Source organism: Nematolebias whitei, chromosome 19 (genome assembly GCF_014905685.2).
Source record: "Nematolebias whitei isolate Nwh7 chromosome 19, NemWhi1, whole genome shotgun sequence".
Taxonomy (NCBI): domain Eukaryota; kingdom Metazoa; phylum Chordata; class Actinopteri; order Cyprinodontiformes; family Rivulidae; genus Nematolebias; species Nematolebias whitei.
The window spans coordinates 27831984-27855267 of NC_056516.1; the positions used below are offsets into that span (position 1 = coordinate 27831984).

A 23284-nucleotide genomic window follows, 5' to 3' on the forward strand; every position below is an offset into this window, starting at 1 on the left:
ATATATATATACATATACATATATACATATATATATACATATACATATATACATATATATATATACATATACATATATACATATATATATATAGATATACATATATACATATATATATACATATACATATATACATATACATATATACATATACATATATACATATACATATATACATATATATATATATATACATATACATATATACATATACATATATACATATACATATATATATATACATATACATATATACATATATATATATATATATATATATATATATATACCTATACATATATATATATATACCTATACATATATATATATATACATATATATATACATATACATATACATATACACATATACATATACACATATACATATATATATATATACATATACATATATACATATACATATATACATATATACATATACATATATATATATACATATATACATATACATATATATATATACATATATACATATACATATATACATATACATATACATATATATACATATACATATATATATACATATACATATACACATATACATATATATATACATATACATATATACATATATATATATATATATACCTTCTCACTGAGAGGCAACGGCTCTACTAACTGAGCCACCGTGCTTCCAAAATAAACCATTGAAGCCGTTTTATAAAAGCATAACATTAACTTTGCATTGTTTTATTTTGTAAAGAGTCTGTTGGTCCAATGAGAGAAAATGTTATAAACATGAAAGTAAACCTGGTCTGTTAAGTGACAAGGACTGATTTGTACTCAGGCACGCACTAGGAAACCAAAACTGTGTGACGAGTCTTAAATGTGTTCAGATGCAGAATGAAATGGTCTCTGTCATGATACTGAAGGCACACACACAGAATGATGCCCTTCCTTAGTTTGCCACTGTTATGATCTCTAAACACACAGACAGTCTTAATTTATATCACTCGTTCTACATGTGATTATTAAACCCAACTATACTCAGTAAACATCTTTCTCACCAATCATTTCCTTTTCATGGATAGACATTAAATTGCAACTCAAGTCAAAGAGATGAAAGCAGTTTGAGAGAGAGAGAGAAAGAGCAACTGTTAATGTAGGATACCTCATAGTAAACTTAGGGGTCACTGTTACTTGACTCTAGGAGCTGTGATGTGAAATAGGGGTGTGTCTTGCAGATGGAGGTTGTTAGTGCCTGGTTGAATCTTTTTCGAACCCAGCCAAAGAGGGTCTGACTGTGGTTAATCCCATTTGGGGACTCATTTACAAGAGAGACCTGAAATTTAGTAATCAGTAATCAAACATAGCAACATCTGAAATGTTGCTAACAGTTTGGGAACTGTCTCAGGTAAATGCATGTTTATTTGCACAAAATAAAATGGTACTGATGTTAATTACAACTATACAATGCCATTTTTCAGTTAGAACAAAAGCCCATGGTGATCTCAGTAAATGTGAGTTATTACAGAGTGATGAAATTTCTTTCAGCCGGGGACTTTATTCTCCTCAATACACCATGGTTCTTTGTTCTGAACCCTCCATAATTAAATCCAAAATTTTGTTGGGTTTTTGGAATCCTTTTAGCTTTGATTGATTGTACTGGTGGTATGAAACTTTCTGGCTTTATTTCATTTATATTTGATATGGACTCCAAGATTCAGAGCTAAGATTTTGTTAAAGACAGCTGGGTTGTAAAAACTCCCCTTTAACTCAGCTTTTCCACTCTGTTCTTTAACATTCTTCCCTCCACCATTCTTCTTTTCTTACCATCTTTTATTTTAACAAAAAATCCATCCTTTCATCTTCTATATTTTTGCTCTCAAGTTACACTATATATCAAAAATATCAAAATTAAAATAGACATCCTACTTTTTTTTTCCAATCTGCTCACCTGTAGTGTCTAAAAAGCTCTTCTTCCACTTCTGTGATAAAGTTGCACTTCGTACACGAGTACTGCCTCTCTCCCGCTCCTCTCGCTCTGTCCTTGTCTCCCCCACCTTCCTCCTCAGACTTGACCTGTGGGGCTGCCCCCTTTAGGTTGATCAGGGTATGACAGCCTTCATAGTGTTGCAGCAACACATCGATGTCAGTGGTAGCAAACGCGCACTGATCGCACAAGTGGGTGACGCCTAAAAAGGCAGGAAAAATTAAGACCAACGAAATTAGAACCTTGATTTAGACACATTGATTGCAGCCATGTTTAGGAGAGAAAAATAAATAAAAAAAGGAAATGGTATTCATTTTCAGCACAGTGACCCATGCCTTTAAATACCTTGTGTGACAACAGGATGTGCTGGGTTAGAGGGGTGAAAGGTTGAATTAGAAGTCACACCAGGGTCACCTCTTGGGTTAGGAGGGGTCGCACTCGGTGAGGTGGAGGTGGCGGGTTTGGAACTGATGGCATCCTGCTGTTTGGTGAGCTGAGGAAACTTTGAACAGCATTTAGGACAGGTAGACCTCCGACAAGCAAACGGGTGGGACACCTGTTGAAACAAATGAGCAGGGAGTTTAGTATGAGTACGATATAGTAGAGTTTAGATGTTTGGATGCTTTAGTTGTCGATGGAAATAGGGCTTGTATGTTATGTTTTAAAGCACATCAAATGTTGAAAGTTAGCAACTGGAATTAAAGTACTGTAAAGTTCTATGTGTTGTCATTATTGTTTGTTCCCATACTATGACAAAATTAGTTCTCTGCATTTAACCCATTACACCTGAGATACACCCAGGTGGAGCAGTGGATAGCTATGTAAGTGCCCGGGGAGCAATTGGGGATTAGGTGTCTTGCTCAGAGACACCCCGATATGTGGAAATATCGGAGAGTCGAACCGCGACTTTCTGGTCCCAAGTCGGCTGCCCTACCTCTACCCATCTTGGCCCCAATTAAAGTGTATTATTAAAAAACTGTAAAATTTTAATCATCCTTTTACAGTTTGCAGCTGCAAGTGTGTTGTTTGGCAGCCGGCATAAAGGTGGGCAGGGAGTGTACTTTGGTAGATTGGAAAAAGCAAGGGAATTTGAACAAAGAAGGAATGCAACGATTACCTTTACACTTGTTCGTATTTTACATTGTATTTCAACGTCCCAACTAATTGCCAAGAAAACACCAACAACAAAACATTAATTTTATCTTACCTCCCCCAGGTGTTTCTGTGGCTGGCAGAGGCCCTGAGGACAGTATGCGCAGTGTTGAATGCAGCAGCGATGGATGGAGTGATTGTGCTGGTAGTGCAGCAGCAATGGAGCCACAATGATCACATCCGCACTGTGCGCCATCGAGTAACGAAAATCGCACAGCTGGCAGTTATAGCTGGTCACAACGGCTTCAGAATCACTGCTGTTTGAGTCTCCTAGAAACCAATTACAGGGAAGTTTAATCAAACAATGTGCTTGCTACCACATGTTGCCACTAGCTGTTCCCTTTTTATTACCTTGGCTGGTGGTGAACGGGTTGGACAACTGGTCTTTACGTCCTTTGGATGCCATGTGATCGCCTCCATCTTTTCGTCCCCCTTTTTCCCTCTCTCTGTCCGTTCCAGCAAGAGTCAAGTTTTTGGGGCTTGTAGCGCCACCTGCGCCCACTCTGTGTCTTTGCTCATAGTGCTCTAAAAGTTTCACCGAACCCTCAGACCACTCGCAACTCCAGCTACAGAATTTACACCAATAATATCCTCCTACAGCTCCCCTTCTAGTTTCCCCTGCCCAGCCCGGTGAGTCTGAACACCCCCTGACTGGGATGAAGTACCCGACCAAAGAGTCATCCTCTGCTCGTATTGCCACTTGCTCGGCCCCATCTGAGATTTGACTTCTACCTTTTAACTGGTGGTCGTGCGTTGACAGGTTATTGACAGCCAGCAGCGGGGTGGTTGGTGGACTTTTGACTTTGTTGGGATGTGAGGACAAAAAATGCTGTTCAAGGTCCAAGGAATTACTGCCCATGTATGTAAAGTTGCAGAACTTGCAGCGGAAGTACTTAGTGTTTCCTTGGCAATCAGACGTTTTGCGGCCAATTCCTATTAGCGTGCCACCTAACGTCACCTGATAAAAAAAAAAAATAAAAAAAACAGAAAAGAGGACAAAAGCACAGTTTATATAATTTATTTTACTATAATTCACAAACACGGCTAAAAAATTAGTTAGAAAGCAGCATTAACTGGTGAGTTTTAAAAGCAAATCACATTTCCAGTAGCTGTTTTCACTTCATAAAAAATATTAAGGCATGCTACTTATGACAATGAACTTATGTCTTTACCTGGCAAAATAAAGAGACAAAAAATTATAACGTTTTTCATTTTTATTTAGGTACAAACTGTGTTAATTGAAGTTACCTCCATTTAAAAGGAACCTAGAGGAATTCAGTTTTAGTAAAAGGACATTAAAACCAAACAAACACGATGTTTGAACTATTTAAAAACTAACAGACCTCTCAAATGTTATTATACTTGTTAGTTGCAGTTTAATTTGGGTTTTGAGCATACTGTTAATGTAATTAGCAGAGCTAGACACTACAATAGACAAACTATATTTGCAGTTTCTACACAGAGTACAAGTTTTAAAATAACTTAATCAAAAACCAGCCATTAAAAAAAACTGTGACTTACCTTCATAAACTACAATGTACTTTATGAAATCGTTTTTCTTATGTAGACAATTTAATGTTACCCTGACTGTAACAGATGGATAGTATCTATTAGGCAGTACTATGGCACTCTGAATCTGAGGTACAGTTTTTACATTACTTACTGAGCAAACTGAGATGCACCTTTAGTTTTATTATTATTATGCTGAGCCCTTGACTAGCAGTCTAGTTTCCCCCATTTCCTTTGATCAATTGTTTTAAACATTTTATTATTTTTTTTATTTTTTGGCTGCACCTTTGTTTAGGGGTTGCCACAGTGAGTGAACTCGCATGAGGATTTGACAATAGTTTTATGCCGGATGCACTTCCTGATGCAACCACAGACCACCATGTGGAGTAGAGGACTACCATGTAAGGCGTCCGGGGCAGCAGATGTAGTTGCTTCACCTTTCCCACCCACATTTTTGATGTCACGATCAGTGAGGGGATTTGAACTGGTGAACTTCCAATCACAGATTCAATTCTCTCACCCCTGCACCACCACACCCCCATATTCTTTGACTGAAAATAAAAATAATTTCTGGATGTGAACAAAAAAATTGGATTTGAATTTCTGTTCGTAAAGTTTTTAAAGTGAAACAGATGATGACTAGGGTATTTTTAAGTACAATGCTAAGTGCTTCCCCTAGTTTACTTGCCTTGGCAGGGCGCTCATATTTTTTGTGGGTTTTGTCAATGGGGTGGGGGGGAGTTGTGCGCCGTTTGTACCGACAGTTTTCGAGCGGGGGGGTGGAGATGGTTTAGCATGAGGGAAACGTTGAGCTACTTATGTAGCTATTTAGCTAGCGCCTGTATTGTGCGCCGCTAACTTAGAGCTGTGTCAAGTCAGTCAAAAAAATATTAAGGGAATCTGGGAACCTGTGGATCAAACATGATCTCACAACAGCAATACTTTAGTGATCACATCCCACATTATCCTGCAGCCAGTTAGTAAAGACCCAAACTCAATTCATTTCTCTGAGCAGAACTGACAGAAAGACCGAAAGGCGAGCAGGAGATTGGAGAGAGAAATGGAAAAGGTAAAGGTCAAATAGGACAAGTTGAGGAAAAAAAGTGTATAAAATCAAAAACCAGAAAGACATGAGAGATGGATGAAAAGCAAATTGAGCAGTTTGAGAAAAACAGATTAAATAGTCAGAAAAGCAAAATAAAAGTCAAAAGAGAAAATGAGAAGACGAGACAAAGACGAGCGAAATATAAGAACAGAGGGAAAAAAGACTTCAATATGTTGGACAGCTGTTTCATTAGACTCCCTAACAGTCGATTATAACTGCAGCTTCCCTGTCTGCTTCTTTCAGTACCTTCTTCTGTTTCCTCCTTAATCTTTAATTCTGCTTCTTACGCTTCTCTTTTTTCATACAGCACTCTTCAAGCTTATTTTTAAGGATCCCATTGGTTGTCAGGGATTTGTGTCTTAGCAAATTACTGGCAGGAGAGAGAAAAATTGAGTGAGAGATGGAAAGAATAGAGATCGCTTTCATTCTCTTTTTTTCCTTTAAAGATATACACTTTCACTTTTCTTTATAATGACAATTAAAGCCCACTGGATTTTCCTGTTTCAAACTCTGCACGTCTGTGTGTCTACAAATACGCTTTGACGACTGTGCATGTGTGCAGCTTTTTTAAGACTACTTCCAGCCCTTACAGGCTGCTGGTTTAAACAAAAAGCAACTCCTTGACTACTCTTTGTGCTGTTAAATCATCATCATCCTTACTGAATTCTTCAAACAGAACTTTAGGATTTGTGTTCACAAAGATTCAACGTTATTACATTTGACTCAGATGTGTTCAAACCTGGAAAAGTCCTAATGTACAAAAACGCAATTAGGGGAATTAATAAATATGATTAAAGAAGTTAGTTAGCATACATCAAGAACTGAAATTTTACCTGAAGAGTAAAAATATGGTTATTCAACAGTCTTACTAATTAACTTGGGCTAAAAAAACAACAATTGTGCTGACTTGATATTGTGGTTGTAGAACTTGCATTTAGCTTTTGACAACCTTTACATTAAAGGTCAACCAAAATGGTTTGTTTATTAGAGAATTGATAATCAGCCTTTATAACTCAAACGCATCGCAATATACAATAATAACAAAAATAAATAAATATAAAAACTAAACTCTAACAAAGTTCTATCAGGTCATATGGACGGTTTCTTTTGTTGTTTTGTTGTTGAGACGTTTTGTCCTTCATCCAAAGGACTTCATCAGTCTGAGAAGCCACAACAAACTTAGTCCCACAAGCAGCACACTAACATAGAGGACCAACCAGTTTGATGGTGACAAGATGGTTTTTAGGATTGATGGATTTTTTTCCTGGATTATTGAGCATGAACGTTGATGTTTTAAACCACTTTGGCCATGGCTGCCTCAGAAGAGTCGACGGGGGAGAGGACGGACCCCAGAAACCATCTTATTACCAGCAAACTGGTTGGTCCACTGTATGAGTGTTTTGCTTGTGGGACCAAATTTGTTGTGGCTCCTCGGACTGATGAAGTCCTTTGGATGAAGGACGAAACATCTCAACGAAAAAAAGAAACTGTCCAGATGACCTGACTGAACTTTGTTGGATTTTTTTACCTGAATTATTGAGCATGAGCTTTGATAAAAATCTAAAAAGAAACATTTTGATTAAATGCTAACAAAATGGTTGAATAATACACAGTAGGAAAAGCAGAGAGATTAAAATCGTGTAAGCACCCATCCAAGTTGTTTATAAATTAAAGCCTTTAATGTTTTTACTGATAGATATGATATTGTTCAGCATTATATTCTGGTGAACTTCCTCTGGGGGTCTGCAGTGTTGAGCCCAAAAAAAAACACCATCACAAGAATCACTGATTGGCACAAAGGGGGGATTACAACACTGTGCTGCCCGCAGATGTGCCTGCCTGTTAATCAGTGCAGTATGCCAATGCAGATGTTTTCTTTTTTAATGACAATAATTGGTCTAATTAATCAACTGAGAGATCAAATGGTCTAACTCCTATTCGACAAAAATACACGGACTAACCCAGAACAAATGACTTGATATTAGAGCAAAAACATCTAAAGATGGAATATAATAGAGTTCTATAACACAAACTAAAGTAATAACTTAGAAAAGAAACATTTTACTTCATCTTAGACGCATGTAACAGGGATATGTAAAAACTCGTTTGCAAATTCAAAATCCAAAAACTCAAAAGCTTCTGCTAAACTGGACTCGGACTGTTAAAAGTATCATAGCAAGCTAACACAAGGCGTAATCCTTGTGATGAAAATGTCTCTTTTGTGGCAAATGTAGCAAACATTTTTGAAGTTTTTGTCTGATGCTTTTAATCTTTATTACTAGTTTGGAAAAGCAAAATCAGCGTTGCGTGGAAGTAACACGTTTTTCTTGTGACCAAGTCTACAGCTGTTGATTCAAACGGGGATGAATCCAACAAAAATCGACAGATTTAACACGTAAATGATTGACGTCTAGACTGCAAGTGAAAACTACAAACTTTTTTAAAGCATGCCTTTGTTAGCGTTTTTAAATGTAGATGAAAACACAACCTTCCTGTCATTATGCTACATTTTCTGAGAAATAAAGCACGTTTAAATATAAAAAAACCTGTTCCAGTAATGTATGTGTGAGGGGGGTTTGGGAAGCAGACATCATGCGTGTGCTCTGCATGTATACATATGTGAAGTCGGTCTGCCAGGTGCCCTGCTCGTCTGTTTCAATCCATCCGTCAGTCTGTTACATTTTATAACTCTCAGCACAATGCTCACTATTCAGAAAACACACTTTGAATGTAACAACTCAGCTGCAGCTTGCTCTCGCTCGTAACTTTTAGTGTTCCGCTATGAGTCGAACTTCACAAACTGAGCTGTAACAAAATCAATCAGCGTCTGAACGTCAGTTTTGATAATAACCAGATGTACCGGTAAGCATACTTTAAACAAATAGTTTGACTCGGTTTGACTTTTATAGATTATAAGATTATTGCTTATAAAACCAGTGTTATAACCTTAGATATATATATAATCTAGCCAAGATGTGCAACTTATACATTAAACTATAATTCCTAAAAAAAAATATAAAAAAAATCCTGCAAATAAACCTATTTTCTTGTGGCTACTTCTTGAGACTTGTGCATGTATATATGCATTTCCTTAATTAATTAATTGCTTGTTTGCCTGCAAGCTAACGCCTTTATTTTTATAGCTGCTGTCCGTCTATGCTGACTGGGTGATGTTCACCAAATATGCAAACGAGGTCCTCTTAATTGTATATATAACAAATAAGGGGACAGCAAATGTACGTAAGTTACTCTCACAGGACTGATGATTTTTATGAGCGTCAAACTGTACTTTAACTAAGAAGGCATCAGCACAATCAGAGCAGGCCTTTAAAAAACAAAAACATGTTAAGACTCAAAGTTTTTATGAACCAGTGGTTATTTGTCTTGCTTTTCAGAGCTAGATGTTAATAATTTAACTATCATATTTCTTTTCAAAGCAGCTTACACCTTACTCAGCTGTAGGTTTTGATTCCTATTTGCATGCACAGATGACTTTAGGTCCACACAGGCGTGTATTTCCATAGACGAATGGACAACAGATGGGAACAACGCGTCTTTACGTCCAGTGCTTACCTGTATGTCGTAAGTGCCGTTCATCATGACTGTCCTTTGCTGCGGCGTCTGAGCGTCGGCTCTCGTCTTCCCCAAGTCTTTGGTTTGACTTCGCTGTCCAGTCTGTAAGTCTAACATCAGAAACACAAAAAGAGGTTAAACTGGTGGAAACGCATCAAAGTAGCTCATGCAAAACAAGCTGAAGACAAGTGACGACAAGGTAGGAAATCTTTCTGATCTAAAACTCATAAATTGTTGTTTCAGGTAACCCAAAGCAAAGTGGTATAATGATTGTAGGGTAAAGGTATAATAGTGAAGAGCCTCATGAGTTTTCTTGTGAGTGATGAGATACGAAACTCAGCGTATAGGTTTATGTAGACTATAAAAACTATAAAGAAGTGTTTACATTTACTTAATTAAAAATGTAACAGATTACATTGAAAAACAGACTAAGGCCATCTGAATATGAATTATGTTATTTTTTTTAGTTCTCTACTAGGATGGGCTTTTTTTTTTATTATTATCTTCCCAAAACACTTTTTGAATTGGTCAGAAATATTTTATTTCAATTTTTTTTTAATATCTATCTACCACATCTACCCCAACCCCCTCTAAAGGTACACATTCACAGCTGCTAAGTCTGATGTCTGTGCGTCTTTACATACCTTCATTTTCAACATGTGGGGGTGTCCTGATTCTAATAGTACAGTTGAGCTCACCCATAACCATAGTTTCTACTTTATACTCATTTCAAAATAAAATACAAGGACAGCACATTTCTTGGAGGCTCTGAGTTGCTTTACTTATTTATTTATTTTTTACAGAGGGGGTGGGCAGAAGGTGTTGACCCAAAACACAGCACACCAACTGGAAAAGCACCGTTAGGAAACAATTTGGTGTAACGACCAGGGACTGATGTAAAAAAAAAAAAAAATTTTAATCTGACAGTCTGTTTTTTCTTTATTAGTGCATTTTACCAAGGCTGAATTAAAATAAAAAATAAAAAAAACACTTCTTGGTAGAAAGGTTCTGGGTTTGAACTAGGGGTTGAAATGACTAGTCGACTAATCAATTCTAGGGCATCTTGTGAGTTTTTAAACATCACGTCGACTAGTTGCAGTCAGTGATTGTGTCATGTGTCACGTGATGAGCACCGGGACGCTGGATACAAAACGGATTCTTCCAAGAATGGAAGGCGAGGAGCAGGTAAATGTCTTCTCAAATAGGTAGAAATTCATCAACAGTGTGGAAGTATTTCACTAAAGATGATGTTGCTTTTAGTTTTATTTTATTTAATCCATTAAATACAAATCTAAAAAATACAACAGGGGTGCGCTCCACCAGAGAATCCACCACTACGAACCACCGCCAGTGGTGGATAGTTTTTATTTTTATTTTATCCACTAAATAAAATAAATTTTTAAAAACAGGGGTACGCTCCACCGGAGAATCCACCACGGCCTGTGCACCAAACACCACCGCCGGTGGAGAACCCACCACCACGGTGGTGGATAGTTTTTATTTTTATATTATTTAATCCAGTAAATAAAATTGTTTAAAAAAAAGGGGGGTGCGCTCCACTGGAGAATCCACCACTACGAACCACAGCCGGTGGTGGATAGTTTTTCTCTTTATTTTATTTTATCCAGTAAATAAAACAAAACAAAAAACGGGTACGCTCCACTGGAGAATCCACCTCACACCATCACTGGTGGAGAATCTACCACCGCCACCACTGCTGCAGTGGTTTATTTTATTTAGTGGATTAAATAAAATAAAACCAACTTTTGCGGCTTAATAATAGTTTTGGTTTTCCTGTTACTTATTTGCAGTATGATAAATGGTAGGTACATAAATTTATGCTCTTGATGTTTTGTTGTTCTTTTTTTATAAATAATAAATTATGTTGTTCTGCAATTTTTTTTTAGCATCTTGAGTTCCTGTGACGTCATCAACTATTCGATGTTGACTCGACTATTATCATGTCAATGTCAAATTTAAAATATATATAGTTGTTCAACCCCTAGTTTGAACCAGCTGATGGGAAATAGGTCAGAAGCACACTTTACAAGGACAGTAGGAGTTACCTAAGTTTGTAAGTTGGGGGGCCATGTTATGGAGGGCCAGGATCTGTGTGTCAAGCGCCGCATCCTGCCGTGTGCGGTTATGCAGACCCAGGTGATACTTCCTAAAGTGCTTCACCAGGTCAGCAGGGTCGTTGCCGTAGTAACCGTAACCGCACACGTTGCACTTGAAGTCCTGGAGTTTCGGAGAGGGGCTGGATGATAGCGGAGGGGTGTCGTTTGCCGACTCCTCCCTTCCTTCCTGTCTGGGAAGAAGTTGGGGGGTCGAGGTGAGAGGAAGGGTGAGACAATCTGCCTCCCCTCTGTCACTATGGCTCCTTTCCCCCTCCTCTCCGTCGTCAGGCTCCAACTGGCTTTCAAGCCTCTTGGCCGACGTTGCTCCTACTTGTTTTGCCCTTACCCCTCCTGTCCTCCCCACTCGCTTCTCAGAGGAGGGGGAGGCGAACGAGGAGATGCACTCACTCTCTGCCTCCTCCTCCTCGTCCTTCTCCTCATCTCCTCGGATCCGTTCAGAGGATTCCGGTTCTGAGGGTCGGTTTATTCGATCGGCTTCTGCTCCCACTCTCTCCTCCTCCTCTCCTTCCTCTTCTTCTTCTCCCGTTGGGTTCTTCCCCTCTTCCTCCTCCTCCTCTTCACCTCCAACACTCCTGATAGGGGGATTCTTCTTCCTCACCATGTCTAAAACCATAAGACAGAAAAACCATGCTATTAAAAGTTCAGTTGTATAAACTAGGTTCAACCAGAAATGTGGAAAGAGCAAAAGTCTCCCAATGAGGAGCCTTAAAGGATAAACATTTTGTTTTATGTACATTGTGTAGACAGACTATTTTACTTTATAAACTTCTATGAAGGCTGAAATCTGTGATGATCCTCAACCACAAACCCCTTCAAAGCAAAAACAGACACAACAAATGAGAAACATGTCAGCTGTGAGATATTTTCCAGGGTTGTGTGTTCGTGTGTGTATGTGGAGATGGATCTCATACACATACATGATGTGAGATTTTTTTGGTTTAATCGTTATGGAAACCATCCGTGAGAATCTCCAGCACAAGACCACATCAAAACGAAAAACCATATCAGAGAACTGAGACGGCGAGGGCTCGGAGGGTGAGGCGCGCTGAGAGAGAGAGAGGGGGAGACACGGGAGGGCGACAGAAGCAGGGAGGCCAACATACAACCACATCAAGCCGAAACACCCCATATCAGAAAGATGGATGAACGAGGGTGCAGACGACAATTCATCCCCTTCAGCGATCCACATTTCTATTCCCTGCATGTCTTTCCAGTAGATCTTCGTTGGTTTTCAAGCTCGAAAACTCTTCCTTTCTCGCCTCACTCTCTCGGCTTGCCTCACCTCGAGTCTTTTGGTTTGCGCTCGTTTGTTTTTCTCTCGTTGTGTCTGCTTTTCTTTCTCTATACCCCATTTCACTTTCACTAGGTACAGTGGTCCCGCGATACGTCACAGTTCAGCATTCGTAGACTCACTCTGTCGTGGGTTTTCAACATCAGATTGTAAACGACACACAATTGTCTACTTTAATATTACTCAAGTGATTGGGACGGCACGGGACAAAAAGTTAACGGGAGCGGGAACCAACCAATAGGACAAAAAACAAAAACAAAAAAATGTCGGGCAGGAGCCTCCATTTTGTAGCTTGTAGTGGCAGCACACCGGCTCAGTGGTTAGCACTGTTGCCTCACAGCAAGAAGGTCCTGGGTTCAATCCACGGTTGGACCTGGGGTCTTTCTGTGTGGAGTTTGCATGTTCTTCTCGTGCTTGCGTGGGTTTTCTCCGGGTACTCCCGTTTCTTCCCACAGACCAAAAAACATGCATGTTAGGCTGCCTTCAGGTCTCCCTTGCAAAAGAGATCTGTGATCTCAATGGGATTTGCCTGGTTAAATAAAGGTTAATAAAAATAAAGGTTAATAATAATAATAATAATAATAATAATAATAATAGTTTTCTTTCAATAAGCCTACACCGTAACCCAAGTCAAAAGAACTACATGGCCCAGAAGCCAAAAGCGCTTCCGGCCGCTGCATTCTGCCGAAATTCAAAGAACAGCAATGGAGGGAGCAAACGCTAGCGGAGAAACAGATTCGGTAAAGATAGTTTTGCAACGCAAAGTCAAAAGTAACAATCTATCTATTCATATCACAGAACTGGCAGGAAAGTTGCAAATAATCCTGAAAATGGACTCATAGTATCTTCACTAGTGCGTACCCATGTACAATTTTGCAGTACTGAACAGTACATATATGTATGTTGTTAAAATTACGTAGGTTTAAGAGTTAACATTGCAAGAGTGTGGGAAGGGTTTAAAAAGCCTTAAAATATATATCAATACTAAAATAAAATAACATCCCTACTTCGTGGTTTTTCACCTATCGCAGTGGTGTCTGGAACGTAACCCCCACGATAATCAAGGGACTACTGTACTTATTTTTTCTATCTCTTAAGTTTTTCTTGTTCTTCTGCTTACAAATAGGAGAGGTAAGTTTGAAATGCATTTCAAAGCAGTTTCTTTATCCATATTAGTCCATCGTTTCATTATCTTTCACATGCAAGATTAATTGCTACAACAGTTTGAGCAATAGCTGTTCTTTTTGTTCTTGCCCTCCCTGGCTGGTTCCCCCCTCTCTGCCTCTTTCCTTAATCATTTTTAAAAACCAAACAACCTCTCATATGTTCCACGTTAAACAATAATCTTCCTTTTGTTCAAGAAGAAAACAACTGTGGTTGCGCTGCTCGCAACAGTCGTGACAGCGATTCTGCGTGTGCTCTTAGCGAGTGCTTGTGTTTTTATTCATGGTCATTCGCCACGAAAACATCGTCAACTCGTTGACCCCTGTGCTGCGTTCGTGTCCGTGAGTCTGGTCGTAAACTTACTCCAATAGACGCCAGAACTGATTTTTAGATCAATGCAATACAAGAGGGGGGAAAAGGCAAACGTGCGTTTTTGCGTAATGCATATTTGATGATCCATTTGGAGGAGATGGTGCGTGTGCAGCGATATGAGAGACAAATGCTTACTGTTATTTACTGATAGCAACCTGAAAACATTTTAAGCAGGAGACAATCAAACAAATTCAAGGATTCAAGGATTTTTGTCAATCACATCACATGTGGTACATGAGGTGGAACAAAACTATGTACATAGGAACTATATGCATAACTATCCGTATACTAACTGTACTATATACATACATGTCTTCTGAAGAGAAGAATGTAGCTGAGAAGCAGTTTTCAGATCAGACCGATTAAAAAGGACAACAAACCAAAAAATAAAGCTCCTTTGTAGGATTTTACAATTTTCTTTCCCTCTTTTTTTCCTTCCATACAACTATTAAAATAAAGCAATTTATGTCTGAAAGGGCCCACGCCTAGACCAGCCCTGGCACTCGCTTACTCTGTGTGTGTGTGTGTGTGTGTGTGTGTGACACAGGGAGTGAGTGCAGGCAGCAGAGGAAAATCTCATCTGATGTTCACCACACCCAGTCAGAAATCATCATTCACACACACACACACACAGTGGAAAACTACAGATTGCTGTGGTGAAGCAGCGAGGCTAAAATCCCGACCTTCGAGGCTCTGACAGACGGAGCTGTGTTTCAATCTGTCTCAAGTGCAGCCACGTCTTAGAAAGTTCATAAAAGCAATAATGACGGCAATAATTACATTTATGAATGATTTCAGTGGAGCGTGAAATCGATACAACAGGAAACTGGTAATAGTATTAGTGTTATACAATATTTATTTACAACAACTTCACTTTTTTTTTTTTTTTTGGAATACTTAGGGTGCGGCTGCATAAGAGCAAGAGGCTGAATGTTAAAAAAAATGGCACAATGCGATTTGCATCTGTGCTCCTCGATGTCAAAGTCCGGCTTTTCTCTGCTCCAGGCTGTGTACACAGGCTGGAACCATTACTATCAACTACAATTAGGTGTAACCCACTACGAGATGCTGCATAACAACTTCTGCTACTAGCTACAATTAGACCCTTTACACCGCAATAGCCTCAATACCACACTGAAGACAAATGTGACAGTTAATCATTTCCATCAGCTGCAATTACATCCAACACTTGGGGAGGCTTTTATCTGAAATTGCCAATAATCTTCTCAGGACAGCTGCATGAAGGTCCAGCAACAGGAGAATTGTAGGAATCAGAACAATACTGTAAAGATAGTGAATTAGGGAACCTCGTTGGAGATGGAACAAAACTGTTTCATCAAATAGACAATTTTAAGAGTTTATTGTGTTGAGTTGGTGTTAAACAAAATGGTTTGACTCTTAAAAGTTAGGAATGTTTTTCAAAAAAGACTAAGAGATACTAAATTTTTTTTATTTTTTTTAGCAACTCAGATTGCCAACAATTATTTTTAGTTACTAAAATTTTGAATAACTTTACAAGTGAGGAGTTTACACCAGTAAATATTTGATGTCAGTCGTTTTGAACCAGTTTGGGTTTAAGAGGTGCAGATTCTGCTTTAAACTTCAGACGTTATTTATGCTGCTTCACTCGCTCGACCCTCTGCTGAACTGTGAGGATTGTGTGAAGCGAACTTGGTCATCTCTATGTGCCAGGGTCACACGCAACAATAAACCCAGACTTAAAAGGTAGTAGTAAAAACAAGTTTGTAGTCATAAAAAAACACTTGTTTTTAGTAAATACTGCATGAGGAGATGTGTGATTATCAAAATGTATACAGCTTATCACCCTGAGTCCAAAAGAACAAAATCTGAGGTGAGAAATCACTCAAAACTTTATTTTCCTCCTTTTCTTTTAAAAGCAGACAGTTCACAAATAAACAGATTATTTTACCACCTAACAGGCTGAGATGTAACAAAGTTGAACTCTTAGTGCATCTGAGCCAGGAATAAAATGTACAACAACTTGTGCGCACACACAAAGTTACTGAAACCCTTGACTTGGTAAAATGTAAACAGAGTGAAAGCTACACAGAGACATCCTATAATGTGGTGAACAGTGTTCCTCTACTCCCACAGCGTATATGTAAGCCGCTACAGCATCTAGTTACCTTCATATGTCTCTCCAGTAGGGCTGAACAATTAACTGCATTGGCGATAATATCACAATATGATAAAACGAGATTTTCTAATCGCGAAGGCAGCAATTTGACTGGTCGCGTGATCTGATTACGTGACTTGCGTGTGAGCGGAGCAAAGCAGAGCAGGGAGTGAGAGAAGTCAACACTGTGCTTGAACCGGTTGCGCAATGGCGTCAGGCTTGGCTTTGGCTATAAAAAATAAGACGTTGAACAACAACATGTATTGTGCAGAACTGCCTTGCTGTTGTTGCTACCTCTAGAAGTGAGACCACAAATCTTTATCAACACTTAAAAAACACCACAAAGCCATTTACGATGGTTGCATGGCTAGAACGCCAACGACCACTTGCAGCCGACAGGGATCACTGACCGAACTGTTTGAAAGTATTACTACGTATTAACATCATTTGAAACGACACGTGGAAATAACTCGAGCAATAACGGAGTTCATAGCAAAAGACATGATGCCCATTAATATAAGCCTGGGTTTACGGCTTTGGTAAACACGATGGATAAGCGGTACAGAATGCCCTCGCTCACACATTTTAGTCAAGTTGCTAACACGGAGTTACACAAAAAATACAGAGACAGAGTTGCAGTGGAAGTGAAAACAGAGGAGTTTTTTGCAACTGAAACAGATTTATTTATTACTTGTGTTTGTTGAACAATACATGAGAAGAAGACAATGAAAAATAATCTCATAGTAAATCGCAATCACAATATTGAGGTAAAAAAATCGCAAGTAGAATATTTTCCACAATCGTTCAGCCCTACTCTCCAGGTAATTAGCCTTTTTCTTTCCCAGTTCTTTTCGGTCAGGTATCTGTGACTTTGGTGTGTGTTCCTATCTCAAGTTAATGGTTGATCAACGTGCAGAGTTTATTGTTTAATATTGTATCCTTTTTGTCCCCTCAACCCGGCCTGATGACGCAAACTACTTTGTTTACTTGCATTTGAAACCATCTAGTGCTTTTATTAAAATAAAAACAAACTTGTGCACGTGAAAGCTGAACTTCACTGAACACCATTTTTCATCCAATAAGCTAATTAAATGGCTTCCCCCTCACAAAATGCTGCCATTTGTTTTCCATTTAAAGAGGTCTATCCAGTGTGTGCAGTTTGAACTGTGTTATCAGACACCTTTAACTCCAGCTGAACCGCACTACGTGTGCCGGATCATGAAGTGAATCCAGCAGAACATTAAAATTCATGCAGCCTCAATAAAACTGGAGCAGGTTTTTCTCATTCAGACAATGTTAGATGTCATTAATGAAGAAAAGCAGATTACCTGCACATCTCTACCACTTCATCCAATGACTCCAAGCTAATTCTCCTAAATGCATATTATTGAGTCCCAGTAATGGATGGGTCTGATACAGACTCGCAGCACATCCTCACGCTCCCTCTGCCTCCAGACATTGCTGCTCTTCCCCTCCTCGTGGGACCGCAGTAGTTAGTCTCGCTTTCTTTCATAAACTAAGGATTAATGAGCAATATATGAAGAAATGGCGCTCCAGGCAGGGTCTAGCTTTTACTGAAGTTTCTCAGTTTGTGTCATTCTTTGTGTTCATGGTTTTCCTCTCCATCTTCGTCCATATTGGGGGGGGTGGGGGGATTAAGAATGCAAGGAAGTGGGGAGTTAGAAGAATTCTGACTAGAATAGAAACCATTTGTTTGTGGGAATGACGTAAAAAGAAACAAGTTAACAGAAGAGCAACGGTTTCCGACTGGAAAAACCTAATACATTTTATTATTTTAAATGCTAGTTTGGTTTTGTAATGGGCTGAAAGAAAAGAAAAATGCAAAGGAATAACGTGCACAAGAAGGTCAATGAAAAAGCTCCACACAATAAGAAGCATCTCTGTAAAAGTTTACTATCTTCATCTTTAAAAGCTCTTCGAATATCTGAGGTATTCAAACGAGATTGGGGCATTTCATACACTACAACTCACTTCAAAGTTACTGCTAAACCATAAAAAAACAAACAAAGAAAAAACATAAATCCTTCATTTCCAGCCCATTTTGGGCCTAATTTGTTCATGGCGCAGGCATCAGGTCAGGCTTTGAGTTGCTAATTCCTCAGACAACCTGAAAAATAATAATTGGTGCTTTCAATATCTACAAACCAGAGTGAAGCTGCAGGTTGGCTGAAGTCACACAATTAAATTTTCACACGTGGTCCTACGATTTGAATGCACAAAGAAAAGGCTTTGACAATGAGCAACGTGAATCAACTGTATGTTGATGTGAAGATGAGAGGTGTGGTGGATTTTCTGAAATAATGGTGGACTCAAGAATTAAACAAGAGCATATCCTTTGTGGTGATTTGTTTAATGCTATAACAAGTCATATGTTCAAAGAGTCTGAAGAAGTTGTGGCAAAAGTCAAAAAACAGGGTGTGTATATTTACAAAGGGGGTGCAGGTAAGCCAATCAGCTTCCAGGAAGCTCTAATGATTAGAGCGTGCATGAACCCCAGGACCAATCGCTGAAGAGGAGCTCCACAACCTGAAGCTCCACCAGCATCCAAAATAAAGCCTCTATTATTCAGTTGGCAAAATGAAACTACTTAATAGTAATAATATCCTTTATTCACAAAAACTAAATGGGGTTAAATAACTTGTTGCCAACTGAAAGATAATCGCCCACACAGTAATTATCCAAGAGGAGGCTCGCACCTATTTGCTTAGTTAAATCCAGGTGGCAGCTTTTTGGGTGCCAGGCAGTGTATGTAGACATTTAATACTTTATTACATGTGCCATCACCTTAATGGGGTGGGGGGGGGGGGGGGGGTACTGTTAGGGTAGTAGTATGTCCTCCTTAGTTGCAGGTGAGCTTTCACCTGTAGTTTCTCTCCGCTTCTCTCACCTGGGCTCACTGTGAACCCGCCCTGATCTGCTCTGATTGGGTCAAACTGTGGCTCTGGTTCTCTTTATTGGTTGAAAGCAGCACCAGTTTATTTCCTGTATCATAATTAGACTGGATGACTTTAACAAGGCCACAACAAAACACCTTTATGTTTTTACTACTTGACTTATATTTAGAAGTTACTATCCATAAAGGTTTCCTTCAAGAAACCAGCTGTACAAATGCAATCCTGAACATTCCTTCATTTACATAAAACTATTTAAAATTGTCTCGCCTGGAGAGTTAAAAAAAACAGTCAGTCAAAAAGAACCTGTAGTTTTGAGTTGTCTTTCGGCAAAACAAGCAGCTGAAAAAACATTCAAAGCATGCATGTGACCCATGCAGACAAAACCGATTAGGCTGTGAAACTGAGCCTTATTTAGAGTGTAGGGGCAATAATGGAAAATCACTACAACTGCACCATGTTCTGTTGAGCTCAGAGACCTGGATGCCTGGTCTTTCTGAGAAAACTGGGGAGAAGTACAGCTGTGGAAGAGACTGGGCACAGCTTGGAAATGATTTCACGGAGGCGGCAGTCTAAATTAAACGAGGACGAAGGTTTTGGTGAGAAACAGGAGGAAAAAAGCCCACCTGCCATTTTAAAACCAGAAGCTTTCTGTTGACTAGGCCTCTAATCAATGCCAGGATTCTAACACACACAAATCATATGCTCTTAACCAGGGGCCCGGTTCTTTTCTGCCATGCATCAAGCACATCACACACACGCACACACTGACTCACGTGCAGGAACACATTCCAAGAGCGTAGGACTCATTTGTAATGGGCTAACAGCATGCAAAATATGTCATCTTAAATGTCAAACTTAATCAGACGTTCATATTTCAATAGCTTTCTCTCATTATGAGCCTCCCTCCCTCTTCTCCCTCACTCTCTAAATGGATATTTGATACACACACACAAGCTAATACCGTGAACACACCTCTCTGCTCTCCAATCCTCTATCTGTCCATCTTTCATCTTGCACTGTCTCAATTAATCTCTCCATATTCCTCCCTCACGGCTGTCGTCTCCTCAATCTTTTCTTCTTGCTTCGCTCTTCTCTTCTGTGTTCTCCGAACATGCGAGATACCGTGCCTGTACACTCAACTGGTTAAGACACTTCTAAACTCTTGGAGCTTTCCGTTAATCTGATGGCAGCGAATTGTGAAAATGTCAAGTGAATTACCCCCCCCCCCCCCCCCAGGTGCTGTATTTTAATTAATTTGTCACATGACCAAATGTTTATAGGAATCCAAGCAAAGAAACAAATAAAGTGCTGTTCACACTTTACCTCAGATCATTACTTTTTTATAGAAAAATATTTGGACGGTGGTGCAGCAAAAGAAGTTTGTGGACTTTGCCTACAGCTGACATCCATTCATTCAACCTTTATTTATACAGGTTAGTCTTAGTTTATTTATTTGTTTATTTATTTATGTCTGATTTTGTTTTTTTCAGTTGGCAAAAACCTTAAAGAACAACAATTAAAACCTCAGCACTTTTTGTAAAGTTTTAATGTTTAAAAGTTGAGTTTTCACCAAAGAACGGTTATTTTTAAATACTTAAAGTCTAGTTAATTCAACCTTTATTTAATTAATTAATAATTATATAGTTTCAAGTAGTGACCTAGTGCCCAACAATGCTTTTTAAGTTAAGACGCTCTTTTCAACACACTTGCCACCCACCCAACAAAATTTTTTTAAAAAGCCTCTCCGTTAACTGCTACCTAAAAAGAAAAAGGTAAATTTCTCGTTTTGGGCAGCTTGTGTTTTACAAATCGCTCCACTTGGTGATACATGAATTATTGAGCAATCTGACATGCATATACCAAATATTTTATGGACACTGTGATTTTTTAATATCAATTACACAGTCTTGCCTAAATAAATCATCACAAACTTAAAAAGGTAAATAATATAATCAATTTAAACAGGAAATGAAGCATTATGTGTTACATAAACGTATATGCTTGATAAAGATTTTGCAATAAAAAAAATAAAAAAAGCATTAACACACTTTTCAATTAAACTGAGTTTGTTCAGTCTTTTAAATGTGTCTTTATATAGTATTTTTTGTCAGACCATGGCTTCTGGGGTTTTGTCTCTTATACAGAGTTACCTAAAAAACTACTAGCCAGAAATCAATTGATACTAAAAGTTTAATGCTCATTTTTGCCAATGTAAAATGTGATAAATTAGCCTGGAGCAGTTTATTTTAAATAGATTAACTCCTTAAATTACAGTTTTTTTTCCAAATAGCGTCAATATTGAGTTTGTTTTTAGTATTTTAAAATTTAGCAACTCCAGATCCACATTGGACTATTCATACAAAGTGAACTCACTCAGCTATTCTGTGACTGAATTTTAGTTTAGATCCTTAAAACATGTAAAACATTTTCACAGACCAAGTCAAATGGTTCACTCCACAGTCATCTGCTACTTTGAATACATTTAGAAGAAATACGTTTTTAAAAAAGCATGCGTATGTTTGCTGATCCTCAGAGGAGTCAAAGGTCAAGAAATATTAGATTACGTGTCGTTTCACTGACTTGTTTTAAATTGCTGTAATCTCAACATTAATATTTGCAAGTGTCTTTTCAGCAACTGTTTATTTATTCATCACTTGTGAGGAGCAGGATCTTGTGTTCCAGGTGGAGTGATGCACATTTGACCTGTACTGGACCCATTCATGATTACTGTGGCTCACACTAAGTTAAGGTCAGAGGTCATTTCTCCAGACTTTGATTAGCAACCAAGAATAGAAAAATTACACATAAAAGCTCATAATTTATTAACAAATAAGCGTATCCTGCTACACTTTGTTTTCTCTCATAATATAAAACACGGTAATTGTGAGTTGTTAAACCATCTATATGCAGACAAATTGAACAAAACCAAAATATTATGAGAAAAATAAGAGAAGCCTTATCTTATATAGCTTAAATATGGAGCTGGACGTGTCCACATAAACTTTATTAAAACATTAAAGGCCAACATTGACCTTGAATAGCTTTACATCACACAGAGTCATGTGAGCATTGTTGTGTATGTCTAATATTCCCAAGGAGACTCATCTATCCTCGTACAGTAATTATCACCTGAGCATTTTGGGATTTAAACTGCTGTTTCTGTAAAACAACCAAGAGAGATAACACTTCAACAAATACCTTTGACCGAACTACAAAATGAAATACAACATAGACTGGATTTGTGCTTTCACGCTCAATTAACACCACATATCACGACTAAAACAGTGAACGTTACAAGTGACAGACGGCCAACTCAACCATCACGTCACACTGTGACCTGCGGAGCAAGACACAACATCGCTGTTTTTACCCGCAAAGGTAAACATGAAAGCTTAACAAGAATACATCACGGTCTATAAAATTTTATTTTCAAGGGTGTGCGTCAGTCCACGGGTGGGTGAGAGGACTGCAAAAACAGGTTACTTGGTTTTTCTGAAGGAAATTTTACTTGGTTTTAGTCAAAGGTCTCAAGTAGCCAGTTAAGATTTAGTTTAAAATATTTAGAGGGCAGCACAGTGGTGCAGTTGGTAGAGCTGTTGCCTCTCATGAGAAAGTCACAGGTTCAAATCTCGGCCTGGGGCCTGTCTGGGTGGAGTTTGCATGTTCTCTTTGTGCATGTGTGGGTTTTCTCCGTGTACTGTGGTTTCCTCCCACAGACCAAAAGCATGCATGTTAGGCTGATTGGTAACTAAACTGTCCTTAGGTGTGAGTGAGAGAGTGAATGGTTGTTTGTCTCGTTTGTCTCCAAGTGTCCCTGTGATGGACTGGAGACCAGTTCAGGATGTCCTCGCCTCTCGCACAGTGATAGCTGGATATAAGCAACAGTGACCCCCGCAACAAGAAAACGAAGAAGTGGGTAAAAGATGATGGATGGATGGATGGATGGATGGATGGATGGATGGATGGATG

At 38.7% G+C, this 23284-nt stretch overlaps 1 protein-coding gene across 1 annotated transcript in view; it reads right to left on the bottom strand.

The window, feature by feature from the left end:
* trps1 (trichorhinophalangeal syndrome I) overlaps positions 1-23284 on the bottom strand; it is a 131515-nt gene that overhangs the window by 56355 nt on the left and 51876 nt on the right. The window contains exons 3-8 of the mRNA XM_037692981.1: positions 11824-12039; positions 9299-9408; positions 3463-4069; positions 3167-3381; positions 2305-2515; positions 1924-2161 (exon numbers count right to left, since the gene is read on the bottom strand). Of these exons, the coding sequence (XP_037548909.1) occupies positions 1924-2161; positions 2305-2515; positions 3167-3381; positions 3463-4069; positions 9299-9408; positions 11824-12039 (1597 nt within the window). The remainder of the gene's footprint in view (positions 1-1923; positions 2162-2304; positions 2516-3166; positions 3382-3462; positions 4070-9298; positions 9409-11823; positions 12040-23284) is intronic.